Below are 20170 nucleotides of genomic sequence, written 5' to 3' on the forward strand. Positions count from 1 at the left end.
ACCTAGGGGGAGTGTTCAGAGATTTAAGAGAAAGAGAGTTCTAAAACATTTGCGTTTTCAGTATTCCACCTCTTAGGGCTTTTTCTAACTTCCCTAAACGTGTTGTTTTTGCTTGTTTTGTTATTCCCAGTTGGTTGCCCTGTAGAGATTCCTAGTAAAACCCTTAAATGAAAAGGACTGTGCCCTATGCTGGTCTTAAGGGAATAAGGAAAAGCAGGGCTGGAGAAAGCTACATGGGGCCGAGTAGGCCTATCAGGAGACAGAGAAAGAAGCATACAGTGGTAGCTATCCACTGCTGAGGGACAGAGAAAAGGGGCGGTCTACCTCACACACTAAAGGTTTTTATTTGACATACAGGAAGCTGCAAAACGTTGGCATTTTTATTCAGACGTATAAAAACAAAACAAAAAAACTTCAGGGCTAACAACAGATACCCCCAGTTTCCCATCCATGGGGACGGAAGTCTGAAGCTGGGTCCTCTTTCTATGCCAACTGGAAGCTTCCCACTACTGAATGAGAATAGCTCCTAAAAGTGGCTCTTGGGACCACTGTGAATCCATCCCTTGGGTGGAGATCATATACAGCACATGTAGGTTATGGTTTATATTTTTCCTTCTGACCACCCCCTACTCCCACCTCCTGAGATAAGAAGTCTGGGTGTAGGAGAAGGCTGTAGTTGCTGGAGTTAGACTTGATTCAGTGCAAAAACAAGACAATGCCCCTTCAAGGGCTCTGACTTATATCAGTTTTCCTTGATACTTTACAGTAAGAGCACATGCATTGGAAGATCTTGAATCCGGACCTGCTACTTGATTTACTTAATCTCTTTAAGGCTCAGTTTCCTTATTTGTAAAATGGGATAATACCTAGCATACAGAATTGGTGTCAACGATTAAGTTAGAGAATGTTGGTAAAGTCTAGCATGATGCTCGGCACATGGTAAATGCTCAGTTAATAGTAATCATTAATATCTACTCCCAACCTCTTCACAAGATTTTAAGCTTCTCATTTTTTCTAGGGGGTTAAGGGTCACAAGCCAAAATTTTGCTTTCCCCTGCCAGGTTCCCCACTTTCCTCTTCCTTCAAAGTCTGATGGGAAACAAAGGCACACTTTAAAGCCTAGTCTCAACAAGTCAGAGTCTAAGAGAAAGGGACATGGGGAGTAATCCTTCATATCGCCAGGGAGTTCCCCCAAGGAAGTTGAGGAGTGGATTTGGGAAAGCACATAAAATAGGGAAAACCATCTCCTTTCCTGGGTTTGGGAAAGAGAAAAAGTGCAAAGCTGGCTAATACCACAAGAATTTTGTGTCCAAGTGTTTAAGGCCTCCAAAGGTTGATTGGAATTGTCTTGGACTAGGGAAATGGGGCTGAGATCTGTGAGGGAGAGGGACTAAGGAGAAGAGGGGTACCCTCCAGAGGCACTAGCTGCCATCAAATGCTCCCTGAATACCTCAGTGAGCAGAGGTTATGTTCTCTGGGCATTAGCCTTGGGGAAAAGCCGGCTATGCCAGTAATCGGGGTTATCAAAGGCAGAGTCAGTGGCTTCTAAACTACGTAGAGTTTTGAGGCGGGCATAATGGACCTGGGGGCCATGGTGTACAGGCCCCTGGAAAGCTCTCATTTCTTCATACCCTTGCTCAGCTGCTGGGCAGGCCTCCATGGCTGCATAATCCCCCCCAGGACCTCCTCCACCACGTCGCCGATTCATATATTCATAATCTTCATCCGGAGTTGTGCTGGCGTTGGGCATGGTGGGCACGGGGTTGAGCGGGCAACTCTGTGTGCTGCCCAGGGAAGCACTGAGGTCTGATCCCACATCCATGTACTCATAACCCAGCTCCTCAAGGGAACTTGGCCTAGGGGGACGAGATGGACTGCACTTTCTCCTCCGGTTCATGTATTCATACTCCTCGTCGTCATCTTCTTCTTCAGTACCCAGGACAGAACTGAGACCCACTGAAGAAAGGGTGCCTTCCCGGGAGGAGGTACCTGAGGGTTGAGAAGAGAGGCTAGGTATGTGGTATTACTTCACTGTAATAGGCAGTGAGGAGTGGGGGAGTCTTAGGAAAAAATGAATAGGGAGGGATATGATCAGAGAAGACAGAAGGATTAAGAGGAGCCTGTGGAAGGAGGATTAGAGAAAGATTTGAGGAAAGCGCTACAGAAAGTCAGGCACCTTTGAGGTGTGCATCTGGCATGACATAACCATTGACATCCTCTTCCTCTAACCCTGGTGGGGACTGTGGGGTGACAGGAGTAAGCAGGCTATGGCGCTGGGAATGGTAGGCACTGTCTCCTCGTGGCCGTGGGCTCCGGCTCTGGCTTCTACACATGGATACCTTCTCCTGGAGCTCAGCCTCGGAGCCTGTCACATGGCCCTCCGATGACTCTGATGCCAGGCGTCCCCGTGGCACTGGGTGCAGAGAGGCTGGACGGTGGCACCGTTCACTACACCCACGAACTGCAGACTTCCGAGGAGGAAAATAATAGTGGAGATTTACACAGAAATGAGGGAAGAAGAGAAATTTGTTTTAGAAGGAGCTTGGGTCGTTCAGTGCCTTCTGTTTTGTAGGATACTGATTAAACCTCAGAGGTTTTTAAAGTCTCCCACACTACCCCTATCAATCCTAAGACTCTGCCACCCAGCCTCTTGGCATCCTCTTAAAGAGACAGACCTTACCTGGGCAGCCTCCCCAAGATTCCCCTGGTTCATAGGCATATATCCCGATGATGGACTTACAAGGCTCTGGCTCTAGGATGAAAAAAGTGAGGAAGAAGTTTAGATTAAGAGAGAAATCTACTCACCACAGCGGCCTTTGAATAGTTAATATGGACATCTGTGGGATTCGTGAGGGCACAGGTGTACAGAGGGCTTAGGGTGCAGAAAGTCTTGGGAAACTGGAAAATCTTACCCCACGTGGCCGAGCAAGTGTTCCAAGTGGCAGGCTAAGGGCAGAGCCTAGTGTGGTTGCCAAGTTCTCCTCCTCTGCCTCCAACTCCAGGTCTAGGTCTAGTTCTGGCTCCAGCTCTACTTCCTCCAGTTCCTTGTTTGTCAGAGCAGGGGGCTCTGCCCCAGGCGGAATTCCAGGCCCACTCTCTCTCTGTGAGGGCAGGTGGTTGATTGTTAAGGTATATCCTGGTTCCAGCCAAGTTCCCTTTTCTCTAGATCTCCTTGGCACCTCCCAATCTCCACTCACCTTTATGACCAGGTACCGTGGTGGGTCTCGGGCCATCCTGGTGAACTCATTGGCTAGTTCTTTAAAGGTGGGGCGAATGTTCTCATCAATCATCCAACCTGGGGGTAAGATGTAGGAAGGAGTGCGATAAGAGGGGAGTGGAGTAGGGAGGGAAGCTACTTAGAAAATGGCTGACGCTTTGTTCCCTCATCTTTGTGTGGGGAGCCTGACATCCACGTAGATGCCATCGGCATCAATAATGTGGAGAGTGCTTAGTGTTTATTGGGTGGAGACCATTTGGGGCATGCACTGCTGTTCCGGGTATTCACTTTTCATCACTGAGCATTGTTTATCTATGCCTTTTAGGTTTTCAGTCCAATGAAGCAATAATGGAGTAAAAAAAAAAAAAAAGGCTGAGATCAGCAGGTAACTTACACTTGACCATGACCATGTAGACATCAATGGTACAGATCTGGGGCTGTGCCAACCGCTCCCCCTTCTCCAGCAGATCTGGTACTTCAGCCAGTCGCAGCCCTGCATAGGGCTCTGCCCCAAAGGTCATCAGCTCCCAAACTGTCACTCCTGGTATAGGAAGACATGACTGATTGATGGCAAAATAGTAGACATGGGCATGCAGATGAAGGGAAGGCAGAACTTGATCTGACCCAGGATATGAAGGGCTTAGAGATTCTAAGAAAGGGTCTCAAAAGGCATCTTTGGAATTTGGGCCAGTGATGGTATGGTGGGCATCCAGATGGACTGACCATAGCTCCAGACGTCACTCTGGTGTGTGTATTTCCCAAAGTGGATACTCTCGAGGGCCATCCACTTAATTGGAGTCTGGGGGATTAAAGACAAAGGTGTCACCAGCTGATGTGCACACATTTTCTTAGCATTTCTAAACCCACGTTCTCCATCGTTCTTTTCTTTGTTGCTCTCTAAACTTTTATTTCTGGCATCTCCAGGTTCTTCTCCTTGGACTAACCCTGCAGCACCTGCTGGCCTCTCAAAGGGACCACAGAGTGCTTCCCGTCCCCGTGCTTCACTGCACCCCTGCCTCCTTACCCAGCCTTTGTGTCACTTTACCTTGGCCTCACTGTGCAGTAGCTGCTTATCATCAGGGGGCAGCAAGTCAGCAACCCCAAAATCTGCCACCTGAACTTGACTGGGTGACTTCAGTAGCACATTTCGGGCAGCCAGGTTCCTGTGCACCATACCGTGTTCCTCAAGGTAGTACATTCCCTATAGGGAAGGAAGTATTCTCAAGGTTGGGGAAATGGGTCCTTGAGCTTCAGAATCACCTCAAACCCTAAGGCACCTCTCAACACTTGAACCTCCTGGTCCCCTCCCTGTGGGCCCGCAGGCAGTTTCATCTTAGAACTCCTCCAGTCTCCTCTCACTCACCTTGGCAATTTGTACTCCCCAGTTGAGCAGCAGCTGTGGCCCCAGTGCCCCACGGTGTTGTCTCACATGATCCAGCAGGGAGCCCAGAGGCAGGTACTGAGTGATGAGCTGCAGAGATGACCCTGGGCACAGTCCCAGCAGCCGTACAATGTGGGCATGGTCGAGGCTGCCAATGGCCAGCATATGCTAAGAGACACAAGAAAGGTCATCCTGGGAACAAACAGGGTCACATAAAACCAGACCAGGGCTCCCCCAATATTCGAAGACATCAACATGGCTAACACAGTATCTGCTAACACAAGACCGTGCTTCTACATAATCGTATCTAATATCAACCCTCTCCTAGTGGCACACAGAACACCTTGCCTTCACTTACGTCCGTCACAGCTTGAAAACTTTGCCGTCCACTCTTGTCCTCAATGACTTTAATGCAGACTGGAATCTTGATCGATTCACCCTCAGGAATCCACACTCCCTGGGAAATTTTGGACAGGAGTCAGCCTAAGGTCATTCTCCCCAGGCTAGTCCTGTCTCTGAATCTTTCCCTCCTTTGCCCTAGATCCTTTTCCCACCTCCCCAGACTTCCTGTGGGCCACTCACTTTGTGCACAGTTCCGAAGACGCCCGAGCCCAGCACTTTAAGCTTCTTCAACTCTGTTTCTTTGAAGATTCTGGCCGAGACTTTGTTAGCCTTCTCACTGGGATCCAGAGGCTCTACGCTCTGGAACAGATGGAAAGGAGGTACTCAGGAAAGCCCACTCCCATGTCCCTCTCCAACCCCCTCCCCAGAGGTGGATGCCAAGAGCAGCAAAGCCCAAAGGGGTGGGAACAGGAGGAGGAATGTCTCTAGTCTTGGAAAGCATTGCAGGCATATGGGGGAATAAAAGACCTGAGGATTGAGGAAGTCGTTTGTGTTCATGAGACCAGAAATCAAGACGGTCAGGTTTTCCCTTTGATGGGAGAGAGTTGGTAATACTATCACCTTGAGTACTTTTATACAATTCTCTCTGTTTTTCAAAGCACTTTCACAAACATCATCCCCTTTCACCCTTACAGCCATCTTGTAAGGATGAATATTATTTCCTCTGTATACATGCATAAACTGAGGCACAGAGAAGGAAGCTAACTTCTTCAAAGTCATACGGCAAATTAATGGAAAAATCAGGACTAGAATTCATGTCTCCCATTTCTCTGGCCAGAGTCCTTTCTAATGGACCATACTACCTCCTTGAAGAAAGGGATCAAAGCTCTGGCGAAGGAAGAGGATCTTAAACGGGTGATGGTATAGGGTATGTTTCAAGGGTAAGATAGGCACTCACCTCACCCCGTTCCAAGTAGCGCCTCATAGCCCTCTTATTCTGAATCCGGCGCCCACGCCAATAGAGAAAAGTGCTGCCCAGGATCAGGAAAATCACTGCCAATCCTACCACCACTGTTAAAGCCATTGCCAGATGGGTTTTGCTGTGGGACAGAGAAACCCAGAATTATCCTGTGTCTACACTTCCCTTACAAATGTCATTTACACCTGTACTAAAGGTATAGCGCAGATCTGGGGCAAGAAGTTAACATTCACATCTACATATATCCTTGAGCAATGAAGGGGTTAACCTCAATCTCCAACCCAAGACTACTGCAAGTTAATCTTAGGAAGGGAAGACCAGAAGCCTGGATTCTTATGTCCCCAAGTCCAGTGATAATAGCCTGTATATAGAAGGCCAGAATGAACAGAGACTTAATATTCCCAGGAGGTAACGGCCCTTCCCCAAATATTCCCAGCTCTCTAAATCTCCAAGCCCACCATACCTGATCAGTGCCAGTGTTTGGCCTAAACAGTCTTGTAGCTCTGGTCCCTTACACCTGGAGAAGAAAGTCACCTCCTTAAATGGGAGCTTGGTAGACTTCCACAGGAAGCTCAGTTCCAACAGTCTCAACGTACATTGTTTCAGACCCTACCATGGCATCCCATCCTGAAGCCCAAAGCACATCCCAAGACATGGCTCCCATCTCTGGCTCACCAATCCTCCCTGAGTCCCCCTCTTGAATGAAACTCCCCTGAGCTGAGGTTATTCCAGGTTCCCCAAATTGTAGCATCATTTTGTGCTGTTGCTGAGTTTCCCTTTCTCCAACCCTTCACTACACAGCTGGGAGTGGTTCTTAAGTCATAGTTCCTTTTTTCTTTCTGCTCCCCTCACCATCTTCTTTCCCTCTAGCTCTGTACTCTTACCCCTCCGCCAACACCCTTTTATCATCCCATCACTGACCCCTGGGTGCAGTTCTCATGACAGGGCCGACATTCATTCTGAGCATCTGGGTACTTGTAGATGGGGCCCTTGGCACCGAGGACTCCAAAGGGGCAGCTGCTCACACAGTGGGGCCCATCTCGAAAATGGGCACACTGGGCACAAGCATCAGAGCCCTGGGTGGAAGAGAGAAGGTCAGGAAGTATGGTATTCCAACATCAATTCCATACTTCCCAACAATATCTAGCCCAGCCATTTAGGACCCTCCATTCACAGACCCTAGCATTATCTGGCCTCCCTGTGCCTCTCTATGGCCTTGAAATGTGGCCATATCATTCCCTAGACCCTCCAGTGTTGCCCCGCCCTCTCTCCCTTAGAGATCCGGGTGCTGCTACTGTACCGAGCCATTGCACGTGGTAGTGCCCTCCATGGGTTGGCATTCCGGGTGGCAGGAAAAGCATTCAGCTTCATGGGCAAACTCACGAGGCTCCCTGCAGTGGGGGGCCGAGGGTAAAGGGAGGTGGGTCACTTCCAAGGCCTGACCTTTATGCTCTGTTCCCCCAACCACAGGGCCTCCTACCTAATTCCCACCAAGACATATACAGAAGGTTGTCTAAAGCCTTTCAGGTGACACCTGAACAGCCCCATCCCTCGGGTACATCCCCCATCCCCTTCTTGACTCTCCCCCCTCACTGTACCCATTCAGAAAGTTGCAGTGGGTCACACAGACTCCTCCTCGGCTGTAGTTTCGACAAGATAGGCACTGACTGGGGCCTGGGCCCCAGCATCCCCCAGAGGAGCACAGTGGGTCACACACTTTGCCTTCTGCCACTGGAAAGGAAGGGGTGGGTTAGGAGGAGTCTGAGGTCTCCTAACAAGGCTTTTCCTGAACTCTTGCTCATTACTGCTTCCAGCCTAATGTCCCCCTCTCCTTGGCTCTGTCCCCCATCCGTACTCCCACTTGCAGGGCAGAGCAGCCCTCATACCCGTCTCCTGCCTGATTCCACCACCCCGTCCATGGGCCCTTTCCCTCACCGCAGTCTCTGCGGGGCCGATTATGCTTGATGTCCAGTCTCTCTTCCGAAGGCCCCCGAAGCAGCCTGGTCCAGTTCAAAGAATGGTGGTAGCAAAGCTGTCGATTGGCACTTATGTAGATACGCCCAGCACTAATTTCTTTCAAGGATCGGAGGCCCAGAGATGTTACATTCAAGTTCTTCATGATCAACAGTGAGAAGCCCCGGCTGAGAACAAGGAGACTGGATGAGAGGGAGACTACAGAGGAAAAACTGAGCACGCAGTGGGTTCATTTCCATTCAACAAATTTGCTCTGGGCTAATCAACCCACTGAGAGGGACTACCCCCTCCTTTAGCCTTTGCCCCATCAAACTCCCGCTGTATGAGACCATGCCTTGTATTTCACTCAAGGATGCCTGAGAAACTGGGTTCTTTGCCCGGAGGTGCGACGACCTCCACACCCCTTACTCACTTGTAGAGGCTTCGGCCCCCAATGGTCGTCAGGTTGGAAAAGACACTGAAGTTGTGCATGTGGGGAGGCCAGGACTGGATGTTCAGGTAACCTGAGGGGTTGGAGAGGGGCATATGAGTGGGCAGCCCCTCCCCTTCCTTTCTCAGGTTTGCCTGGTCCCTCCCCTGATGCCTGGCACATGATTTCCTCAAGTGGTATACTCAGTAAGGGCAGGCTCTCCTCCCATTCACCTGTGATCTCCCGCACTGTCCGGAAGACATTGAGCTTCTCAGGGTCCAGAGCAGGAATCTTGTGCCAGGGGTCTCTGAGGAGAACAGTAAAAACCAGTCAACAAGGTAGAGGCATAACCAAGTAGCAGTGAGCATGCATAGCCTCAGGACTTAGTTTCCAAATAGCGTTCTCCACGAAAAGGAAACAGGACTCTTCGGAGAAATGGCTGAGGCAGGAGAAATATAACATGAGCCTACAGCATCCTGTGCAAAAAAGTAAGGAAATGCTCAAAGCATGAGGGGTATAAGCCCAAAGAACACAGGGGCCATCATGAAGGGGCCCCACAATGAGCAGACCAAGGACAACTGGAATAATGATTGTAAGAGACTCTGAAATGTTGACTAAAACAAGTATCCACACAGATTAAACACACAAACAAGTAAGTAAATAAACAGGAAGGGAAGGCTCTCCCTAACACGAGAATGCCAACAAATAAATACAGGAGGAATAATGGAGGTAGAAAATCATCATTTGGCAATTCTCACAAAAACTGCTTCAGGCAAATATCTCCCCACAAGATACTTATTAATTGCAAAGGGAAAACAGTAACTTTACAGTAGAAAAGCTGGTAGACGCCACTTTAACCAAGTGACCAGAGGTATCATCACCAATGATGGAACAAATCAACATCATGTGCCTCCTTTATCTATGCACTGAGAATACATATGTAGTATTCCTATCAAAAATGCATAACTTGAATCTAAGTGTGAGGCAACATTAGATAAACCCCAACTGAGGAACATACTACCAATTACCTGACCTGTACTCATCGGCAATGTCAAGGTCATGAACTGTGACAGATTAAAGGAGACTGAAGAGACACCAAATGTAAATGTGTGATCCAGGACTGTGAGCGAAATCTGATTAAGGTCTGTAGATTAGATAACATTTTGTATCAATGCTAATTTCCGATTTAAACAATTGTACTATGGTTTTGTAAGAAAATGTTCTTGTTTTCAAGGAATACACACTGAAATGTAACGGGTGAGGGGACACCATGTCTGGAAATTTACCTTCAAGTGGTTCAGAAAAACAAGAGTGTGTGTGGTGTATAGAGACAGAAATGATAAACATGTGGTACATTGGTAACATTTGGGGGATCTGAATAAAGAGTGTATGGGAAATCTTTATACAATTTTTGCAACTTTAGATCTAAAATTTTGTCCAAAGTAGACAGGTGGCCCTAACGTTTCACACACTCACACACACACACGCACACACACACTCACTCACTTACTCACTCACTGTAAATGCTGTCCTATGGATTAGAATGTCCCTTCGCTCTTTGTGGCTCCAAACCAAGAAGCAGAACTAGGGGAAACAGCTGGAAGTCATGAGACAGATTTTCATCTAATTTAAGTATGAACATTTAGAAACCTTTAAGAAGGAGGACACAGTGTCCCTGTCCCTTGCCACTCAGCTGGCTAGATTGCTTAGGGGTATCTGAGGGGATTCAAGCCCTGCCTGGGGAGTTAAGCACTGTCAGGTCCTTTGTGACCTCTAAGATTTTATGATCTAGATTCCTGATCAGCTCCACATACAAAGGCTTGAACCAATGCAATGAACCGTGAGCGGGTGAATGGGGTGGGGGATCAGGGGATGAAAGCAGAATCTCTAACCCATTGAGGCCGGTGATAAGAAAGTCCAGGTTGCCCAGGATCTTGGTGCAGTTCACAAATCCATCAATGTTGCTCGAGTCCACAGTCTGGAAGCGGCTCCCAGAGCCCGTCCCCTCACAAGCTGTAAACACAGAAGAGCCTCACTGGGGAGGGGGTGTGGGGGGTGGAGTCTGAGTAGTCTCGGGGAAAGGGTATCTCTTCACCAACTCCTTACCATCTCTTACTCACCTTTGGGGCACAGACCCCCACAAGGTTCACATATCTTGAGTCCATTTTTATCTACTTCCATTTTGTCAGGAGGACAAGCCCTGACACAAGACGTTTGATCCACCACAAAGTTATCTAGGAGGGAGGAGGGCACCATTAGAGGTGAGGGAGGAACACTGCCAACTACCAACAACCTCCTTCCTCCTGCTCTGCACTGCATTTGCTCCAGTTGACCACCCGAGCTTCCTTAAGTGCTGTCTCGTGGATTAGAAAGGCCCTTTTCTCTGTGGATCCAAAGAGCAGAACTAGAAGCAATTGCTGGAAGTCATGGGGAGATAGATGCGGGAATGGGACATAGGGGTCATTCATTAGGGGTGACTAGATGATCACAACCAATTGCCCTCTATATCCTCTATGAACCACCCAACTTGATCCATTTTGCCTCCTAAAATTTCATCTAAATCCTGGTTGCACTACCATTGTTCCTTCCCTTCAGACACTTACGGGGACAGCTGGCTACACAAACTCCTCCGTACTGATACTTGGTGTGGGGATTGGGTTCCAGCTGGAAAGTTAGCTTGTTGTAGACAAGAGGCTGTGGACACTGGCGTACACAGGCTCCACTGTCATTGAAGAGCCGGCAGGCCTAGGAACACAGAAGGCTCCTAAGACTCATGTTACATATGGACCCCTACTTCCTCCCCAAAGCCCACATCCCATTTCAGAACAGGCAAGCGGTGGTAACAGTACGTACAAAGCAGTCTGTGTCCTGAGGGCCCGAGCAGCCCCCTGCACACTCGTCGTGGCAGCACTGGTTGGGGTTCGGCCCAAAGCAGTGACCGTTACACTGAGGGGCACAGATGGTCTTGGTCACTACGGACGGAGAGAAAGCACAGCTGTCAGGGCTTACAGGACTGTATGCTGAGGCTATCTCTCACCCTCTTGCCTTATAGGCTCATCGCTACCCCTGGTCGACACAGGCTGGGGTGGGCAAGGATATGAAAGAGTATGTGAGTTTGAAGTCTTTAAAATGAAGTAAACCCACGTGTCTGGCAGTCTTCTGGTCCAGGACCCCAGCATCGCCCCTTGCAGACCTCATGACAGGGGGGACCTGGTTGGGAGGGAAAGTAGCACAAGCGGCTGTCAAAAAGGCTTGCTTAAATCAACAGGGTATGATGTCAGCACACAGGCACCCAGTCCCGGGAAGCGGAGAGCCAGGGCAGCATCCCTCCTTGCCCCAGAGGAGTTGGGCTGGGCTCAAGTGAACCTGTCAGCAAGGGGTGGAGCCGCGCCTCCACACCACCCACAGGGCAACGAGGGGAGGGCCTGGGGCACATGCCTCACTCAGCCCAGTCCCAACCCAGGAATTTGGTTCTTCTTGGCAAACTGAACCCAGTAGGAATATGTGTGCGTGAGTGGACAGGGAGCGGCAGACTGCGGTCAGGGCTAGGTAGGTTCCAAGAAGGAACGATGTTGGAGTGGAAAGAGAAATGGATGTGCAGTCCAGAGACCTGGCTTCCCACTCAGAGCACAGAGCTCTTTAGCCCCTTTCCTTCCCACGCTGCTTCTGCGGTTCGGGTTCTAGGGGACTGACCTCCTCCCTCCTGGCAGGCTCCTTGGGTTAGAGCCTGCGGTTTGTTCAGTGGCAGCTGGGCCCACATTAGGGACATATTGATGAGGGGAAAGGAGTCGCTCTGGTTGGGTGGGGGCAAGGGGGCGGTTTTGATCATGGACACTCACAGGTCCTGCCATTGTCCTTCACCACTATCTCGGCGTCTCGGTCCCGCACGATGTCCCTCCAGTCAACTGTGTCCATGTGACAAAGTTTATCATTCTTCTCAATGTAAACGCCCCCTGACAGAATCTCTGAGGTAGGGAAGAGAAGTGCCAGGGTCAAGGGCTAGTCGGGGAAGTCCTCCTTCTCCCTGCCTCCCCACCAGTCTGAAAGGCCACTCAAGTCAGGAGCAGAGGACGTGGGCAGACGGATGTGTCCAATTAAATCCAAACTGCAGAGGAGGCGCCTTGTAAGAGGAGGAGCGGCCGAAAGAAAGCCTTGCCTCCTCAGACACCTGTCCAGATCCGGTTTAGCGAGTGGGGGAGGGGAAGGGAAAGAAGGAGAGTAGATCCCTGACTCAAATCCACACCTCCCCACCCCCGCGTGCCCCACCTGTGTGTTTTTCAACTGACTGGGACAGGCAGAATTAGAAGGTGGCCAGGTGGTATTTAACCCCTCTAGTCCTCCAGCTTGGGGCGACTTGTGAGGGTGGGAGGGAGGATTCCCATTCCCAGGGAAGGAGGGACATCAAGGGACACTGTGCTCGGAAGCTAGAAGAATGTATAACAGCCTCAGCTCCAACTCCAGCCCCACCAGGACATAAGGACCCTCCCCGGGGACAGATGCCTCAGCTCCCTGTTAGGGCCCTCTATCATTTAAGGAGGAGTGGACCTTTAGACCGTGGTGGTCAAGGTGGTGGGCACCTTGAACGGGCGTACTCAGAGGGAGTAGTCTTGGGTCATCATCAAAGAGGCACCTGTCAGCAGGTTGACTGAGGGGCAGGCCTGGAAGGAATCACCAGGAACTGACCAGTGAGCTGAGTAAAGCGGAGCTGGCGCAGAGCATGGCTGGAGTTGGTGTTGTAGTTCAACATGACAAAGATGGCAAACTTCCCATCGTAGACCTGGGTCCCCCGCACCACTCGGAGGTTGGGCAGTGGCAGCGTAGAGAACTCATTCATGGCCACAAGGACGTAGCCGGTCACTTCTCGGATCCACTGTGATGGAGCAGATCGTGTGGGTGAGAGGGAGAGCGGGGCAAGAAGTCTCAATCCGCTTTCCCTCCCTAAGGCACTGAGGAAGCTCTAGCTCCTCTAATTTTTTCCAAGTCCTGTTTTGGAGTAGGGAGTAGCAGGCGCCACACGACTTCTGCAAGTGAAGACAAGCTGCAGAAATGACCAAGGAATTCTAGGCTCCTAGCCTTTCCTTCTCAGGGCTCCTCAGGCCAGGAAGGTCCTTGCTTATCCCTTCCTCACCTCCTCAGGTAACTCTTGGTCCCTGGTGCAGAACCCCACCCTGCCCCTGCCCCCTTCTCAGGGCCAGCCCCTGTGCATCCCCGGCTACAGCGAGCAGTCCACGGGCCCCAGATTCCAATCACTGCCCCATAAACACACTGGCTTGGATCTTAGGAACCATGGAGTCTTAGGAATGCTCAACTCCAGCCCTGAGGACAGGAAAGAGGCTTCTGTAGGGAGGACAAGGGGGAAGAGGTCGAGGAAGGAGGTCGGCACTCTAACCTGCAGGAAGGAGAGGTCAGCATTGTGTCCTGTGAGCACGATCTCCAGGTTCCCCATCACCACCTCACACCTCTCGTAGAGCTTGTACAGTGTCTGGTACTGGTTCTCGGCATCGCCGGTCACACTCAGCCCATTCAGAGTCCCAGGGCACACTGTTCCAAGTGGAGGTAAGAATGGCAGAGGCCTGGACACAAGTTTTCAGCCCCGTCCCCCAAGACCACCCCTTGGTTGCCCTCTTCCAGTAACATTCAGCACGATCAGAGGCAGCTGCCTCCAACCCTCCGCCCTAGAGGCAGATGCCAAGGCCGGACTGAGAGCCTAAACTTCCTCTTTTCCCAGAATCCCTTCACTGGCCCCCTGAACAGGAAGGTGAAAAGATTTCCTTTTCCCACCTGGGCCTCCTCTGTGCCTCTACTGGGTACTACTTTAGGTGCTAACGAGTTAATCAAGGAGGATGTGGGGTTGTTTTCCCCTCCCTAGAAAGAAGTTAGAAAAGGACCGCAGCTTGGTTACCCTCCTCTTCCCTTCCCCCGCTCCAACCAGGGCACTTCTCTACCCCCATCCTGCCTCTCTAGGTCCTGGAATAAATATCTCTTTGGGGCAGCACACAGCCCCTATTGTGTCTACTGAGGGTGGGATGGGGGCAGAGGGCGGGGGCAGTGCCTGGGGCCACGGTACGGCCCACAATGAGGCGATTCTATTTAGGAGGAGGGGGCTGCCCCACCCTGTCCCCAGACACCCTGTCCTCAGCCGCAGCCCCCCTCTCTCCCCTCAAGCCTTGGGCTCAGACGAGTGACCTCACTGGCAGGGGGCCTCTGGTGGTGGCGTGGGGGGCTCAGTGTGAGCTCTGTCTATAAAGCTGGAAGATAGGGAGCTGACTGCCCACCTCGCACCCCCTTCATCAACTTTGGCTTTCCTCTCACTCTGTTCCCCATCCCAGCCCACTCCAGCTCCCTCAGCATCACACTTTCCAGCCCTAGAGTATTTTTCAGCAAATACAGAGAAGCCAGATGGAAACAGCAGCCCACTCTCTCCATTCTAAGCCTTCTACCCAATTTCATTGTCAGAGGAGATTCATTAAGAAGCCTTCCAGGGCTTGCCTGGTGGCGCAGTGGTTGAGAATCTGCCTGCCAATGCAGGGGACATGGGTTCGAGCCCCGGTCTGGGAAGATCCCACATGTCGTGGAGCAACTGGGCCCGTGAGCCACAACTACTGAGCCTGCGCGTCTGGAGCTTGTGCTCCGCAACAAGAGAGGCCGCGATAGAGAGAGGCCCACGCACTGCGATGAAGAGTGGCCCCCACTTGCCGCAACTAGAGAAATCCCTTGCCCAGAAAACAAAGACCCAACACAGCCAAAAATAAATAAATTAAAAAAAAAAAAAAAAAAAAGAATCCTTCCAACATGGCACTCTCACTCACATTAGGGAGAGCCTAGACTCGAGGTACGTGAGGCACGTCAGTCTTGGGGGTTCACTTTACTTTGTAAGTATGGAGGACATAGGGGCTATGGGAAATGTTGGACCCTGAAGCCCTACCCCTTGTCTCTCCTCTGGCTCAGTGAAAGACTGCGGGGAGTGGGGGTAGATACCACCTGTCCCAGCCACCCTTCCCTGAGGCAGTGGCAGCCTAGTGGGAGGTGAATGGAGTGAATGGAGGGAGATTGGTGAGGCCCCAACCCCTCCTCCTAGATGCACCCCTAGTCTGACCACCTGACCTTTGAAGGGCTCCCATTCCCTATCACACCCCATGAAGGGAAAGGGGTGAGCTAGACCCAGCAGAGGGGTAAACAGGCCAGGAGCTCCCAGAGGAGCCTGGGAACTCTAGGGTCCTTGGGTTGAAAACGAAATGACTAGGAGGTTAGTCGTTGCTGGAACAGCGCCACCCCAATCCCCTTCCTGGCAGGACACCCCCTCTTCCAAGTCAAGGCGCCAACCCTTCTCCCCTGATAAGGGAGGAGCCACGATTTCTGCACAGGGAAGTGGGGTGTGTGCGTGTACACACACACACACACACACACATGTACTCGTACACGTACACAGCTCTCCTACTGGCCCAGAAATCTACACTGGTTCTGTCCTTGGGTTTCCTTATTTGGAAGTATTTCAGGTGGCCCCATCCATTCCACCTGCACATATGTGTTTGTGCAAACTTTGTGTCTGTGCTTGGGAGGCTACAGTGTTCGAGATCCCAGTTCCCTGCCACCCTGAGGGTAAAGTCCATATTACACAAATAGGAGCAAAGGGCTGGGTGGGAAGAGAGTATGAACAACACCTCTGAGGAGGAACCAGGCAGCCTGGGGAGGAAAGGAGGGGTAGGGGAGTTAGAAAGTCCCTGCTCTACGCAGGGATTAGGGGCACAGGGAGGGCGAGTGGCACAGACCCCCCCCTTGGTAAAGAGCACTGGGGTGGGTCCCAGCAAGAATCTCCAGCCCCTCCTTAACCAGAGGCCTCCTCTCCAAAGTCCCCCACCCCCCATCACAGCCAGGACAAAGGGGCTATAGAAGGACTGAGACAGGGCCGGATGCCCAGAGGCTGCAGGATCCAGATAAAGGGTAAAGAGACCCAACCATGCCTGCCTCCTGTCTCCCTCAGGGAAGGTGGCCAGGATCTGGGACTCCTGGGTTCCCAGCTGAAGATTCCAGGGGTCTGGATGGGACAGTGATACAGTCACTTTACTCAGTCTCTCCCACTCCAATCCCCAGACCCCCGCCCTCCACCAGCTGGGAGTGTTCACATCTCAAGATCCCAGGGTCTAAATTTAGGCCCAGCAACTGTGAGGGAAGCACAGGTGTTTCTCCCACTCCCACCCTGGGGAAGGGGCCCTGACTGTGCCAAACCCCAAGCTGAGATCTGTGGGGAGGGGAGGAAATCAACAGGGTTCCTCCAATGCCAACAGCCCCAGCACCCCTCAGGTGTCCATGGTCCCAGAGACACCCCAAAGAGGTGGGCTCAGCTGGCATGGGAGTGGGAGGAGGAACAGCGGAGCAATCTGACTCTTGTCTAGACTGCCAGAGACAGCCAGACAATAAACAGAATGGGGGTGGGGGGACTCTGGGCCTAAGAAGGAGCCCCCCCAAGGACAGGGGGCTCAGAAGACAGGACAGGTGCCCTGTTGGCCCTCAGGTTGGGGAGAGAAAAGACAGAGAGAAATAGCATCTGGAAGTCCTTGACCCTATAGCTCTTGGCTCAGTGCTTTGTACATAGTAGATGCTCAATAAGTATTAGTTGAATTGATCTGGGTCTTGACAAGAAAAGTTTGGTCAAGTCGGGGACCAGTTAACTTTATTATTTTGAGAGAAAGAGGCCAGTCAGCCTCTGCGGGGCCTCTCACCCTGCTGTCACCTGGACTTGGCCCTTGGGTTAATCTCAGCTCTCCACAGGGCAGGCCCACTCACGGAAGAGGAGGTGCCTCTCTTGTTTTCCAACAGTAGACAACAACAACCTCCCCCCTTCCACAGCTCCGCCCTGCCGGCAAAACAACAAAACTGGAGGTTTTTGAGCCCCTGGGGGCAGGAGGTTGGGAGCAAACCGAGAACCACCCCCCTTCCCTGCCCCGCTCTTTCCAAGATCTCCACCTCCAATCATCCCCTCACGTTTACAGAATGGAGGTCCCAGCTCCCCTCCCTGCAGGGCCCCTCAGAAGTGTGAACTGTTTCAGCATCAGCCCTATCCGGAGAGACAAATCAGAGGGTCCGCGACACGGCAGGAGGGAGGTGGCCGGGGCAAGGTAGTGGTCCGGGAATCCCGTCCCCGCCCGGACCACGCCGAGAACCTGATCCTGACGGTCTCCGCCCAGGGGGCCCCAGCGCGCGGGGCTCCGCACCCCCAGCCTCGCACAGCCCGAGCTCCTGCCCCTGGCCTCCGGCACCCCGCGAATTTGGCTCGGAATCCCAGGTTCCGAGCCTGCCGGTGCTCCCTCACCGCTTACCTGCCTGCGAGTTGCCCACCTCGGAGCCCCGGGCCAGGCTGAGGAGGAAGCCCAGCACCTGCAGAGCCCCGTTCGCTCTCATGACTCCAGCGGAGAGTGAGGGGAGCCCAGCCCAATCCGGCCGGGGGGCGGCCCTGGACTAGGACATCTAAGCGGAGCCACCTGAGCCGCCGGAGACTTGGTAGCGGCGGCAGAGGAGGTTGCAAACTGCAACCGGAGCCGGAGCCGGAGTTTGGGGCGGGATGGCAGGGGAGGGGTGTAGTCTGCAAGGGAGCGCAGGGGGAGGGGGTGAATCTCGGCCGCGCCCCCTCGGGCGCGAGGCTGGAGTAGCGATTGCTGGAGCCTCGGCGGCCCGCCCCGAGCGCGCCCCACGCCCCAGTGCCCGGCAACTTGGCCGCGCAGATCCAGGACGGGTCTCGCCCTAATTTTTCTCCGGGAGCTGAAGTAAGGGGAGGCCAAGATTCCAAACGCCCCCAAATGCTTCCAAAGGAGAAAGGTAATGGGGGTGGGGAGACCGCTCCAAAGCCCGACCCCCTGCAAGCTGGCCTCGCCCACTAACCAAATCACTCAACTCCCCTAGCCGGTTGGGTCACTTGGGGGATTTTCCGTCTGAATGTGAATGTTTCTCTCCGAGTGTGTTTTTGAGGGGGAGGGTGTTTTTGCCGCCCGCTCAGGCCACCTCAGTTTCCCCGGAACCGCCTCGAAACCCCATAACTCATGCACCCTGCCGAGGAACCCGAGCCCCAGAGGCCGCGTGAAATTGCAGTGTCTCCGGCCGCTTCCTCCTCCAGACCCGGCGCCGGCCCGGCCTCTCCCGGGGATTTGGTTGGGGGGCGGGGGTGGCTTCCAGCCTGGGAACAGACCCCGAAGCCCGCCTTTTCATTTCCACTCCGGGAGGGGCTCCCGCACCTGTCGCCGTCCCCTCTGCTGCCCCCCAAGGCCGCCTGGGAGAACAGCTGCCTCCCCTTGCACACTGGGGTCGGACCGCGCCGTCGGGGCGGCCAGCGTTCCCACCACAGGCGCTCACTTTCCCAGGCCTTCCGGGCCCGGGCTGTCGCTGGAGAGGAGGAGGAGGGGGACGCGGAGAGGGCACTAGAGACTGCGTCCCCGAAAGGCATGAACCCTGGGCACCTCCAGCACCAGCTCCAGGATTCTGGCCAGAGGCGGTGGGGCGCACCGCGAGGGGCTGCCCCAAACCCAGCCAGACTCCAAGTGGATCCGACGGGCACCCCCTGGTGCCCAACCGGCGGCAGTGAGGCCCCACACGGCGTTGCATTCCGGATCTTGCCCAGAGAGCCTAATTATCTTCCCCGGAGTTTCAAGCCTGAAGACTTCAAGAACATTTTAACTTTGATTAAGAAAAATTCCACCTCTCACTCCGAGCAAAGATTACTGGCTAAAATTCTTTAAACTTGCTTTGCATTGATCTTCATCCTAGAGGGCCCATTCTCTGGAGAGGCTACCTCTCTGGAGGCTACCTTTGCCCTCTGGGCGTTGATCTTGCCCTGACCACTTACATAACAGTCATAATAGTAATAGCAACATTAACATATACATACGTATACCATGTCGTTTGCAAGTGCTTCCTCAACTTAGAGAATGTTTCACTTAACATAAAAATTATGTGAGCTAGGGGACTTCACTCTAGTTTACGGAACTGGAAATGTGGGACTACTCCAAGGTCATCCACCCGGTGACAATGCTGAGATGATTAGGTGATCAGAAGAAGGGACTCAGGTTTTTGCTAGGATTTCGTCTGTCACTCCAAGACTGGAACTTCCCCTGCTCAGAATCAAACTCCCGTGATAACTGAGCTAACACCACTTAAGGGGCCTTTCATTTTATCACTCATCCACCTTGACCTAGTTAGTCTTCAGGCTCTGGTTCTGAAGGAGGAAACCCTCCTTAGTTTCTTTGTTTGTAGACCAGTCATATTTACTTAAAGGTTGTCGTTTGTATTTACTGAGAAAAGACAGGGAGGTCTTCATTCCTGAAAGCTAGCTGTATTTCTTCCTATTATCACCAACCCTAAGCCTCCCCTCCCCAACTAGATACCCAGGTGTGCTTGCTGGTATCCATTCTTCAATACATTATGCTAAACATCAGGGATGTAAACACTGGATAAAGCTGACAAGTAAGGGGCCATCTCTGTTGGGTGCTGCTCTGACTCAATAAATGCAGGAAGGGAGGCTTTATTTACGAATGCTCTCTGCAGTTATCCAGCATCCCTTTATTTTTCCTTACTCTTAGATGATAACTTTGGTTCTTGTTTTATTGTGAAAGTAATCAAAAGAAAACATCCTTATCTATCTAACACCAATCTGGCCAAATTACCTCCATCCTCACTTATGTATTCTGCCTTCCATCTTGTTACAGTGAATTGTCATTGCTGCTACTTAAGCTAACTGTCACCCTCCCATTCCCATCCCTCACCCCACCCTCACCCCACCCTCACCCCCACCCTCCAGTTCTACACCTCAGTCCATTTCTTTAATTAATTAATTAATTTATTTTTGGCTGCATTGGGTCTTCGTTGCTGCACCCAGCCTTC

General features: G+C 52.1%; 1 protein-coding gene across 1 annotated transcript; it reads right to left on the bottom strand.

The window, feature by feature from the left end:
• Window positions 1–1465: 1465 nt before the first annotated feature.
• On the bottom strand, window positions 1466–17701 carry ERBB3 (erb-b2 receptor tyrosine kinase 3). Its single transcript, XM_060111889.1, has 28 exons — window positions 17620–17701; window positions 13692–13843; window positions 12986–13172; window positions 12142–12267; window positions 11447–11512; window positions 11156–11274; window positions 10906–11047; window positions 10423–10536; window positions 10195–10315; window positions 8536–8609; window positions 8306–8396; window positions 7855–8060; window positions 7518–7650; window positions 7220–7310; window positions 6841–6995; window positions 6383–6436; window positions 5899–6040; window positions 5181–5300; window positions 4957–5055; window positions 4581–4766; window positions 4263–4418; window positions 3941–4016; window positions 3612–3758; window positions 3198–3295; window positions 2913–3101; window positions 2648–2752; window positions 2177–2468; window positions 1466–1989 (listed from the first exon to the last, which is right to left on the bottom strand). Exons 1-28 carry the CDS (start codon window positions 17699–17701, stop codon window positions 1466–1468), a joined length of 4047 nt encoding a protein of 1348 aa, XP_059967872.1.
• Between the last annotated feature and the right edge of the window lie 2469 nt (window positions 17702–20170).

The sequence above is a fragment of the Mesoplodon densirostris genome, chromosome 11 (genome assembly GCF_025265405.1).
Source record: "Mesoplodon densirostris isolate mMesDen1 chromosome 11, mMesDen1 primary haplotype, whole genome shotgun sequence".
Lineage (NCBI taxonomy): Eukaryota > Metazoa > Chordata > Mammalia > Artiodactyla > Ziphiidae > Mesoplodon > Mesoplodon densirostris.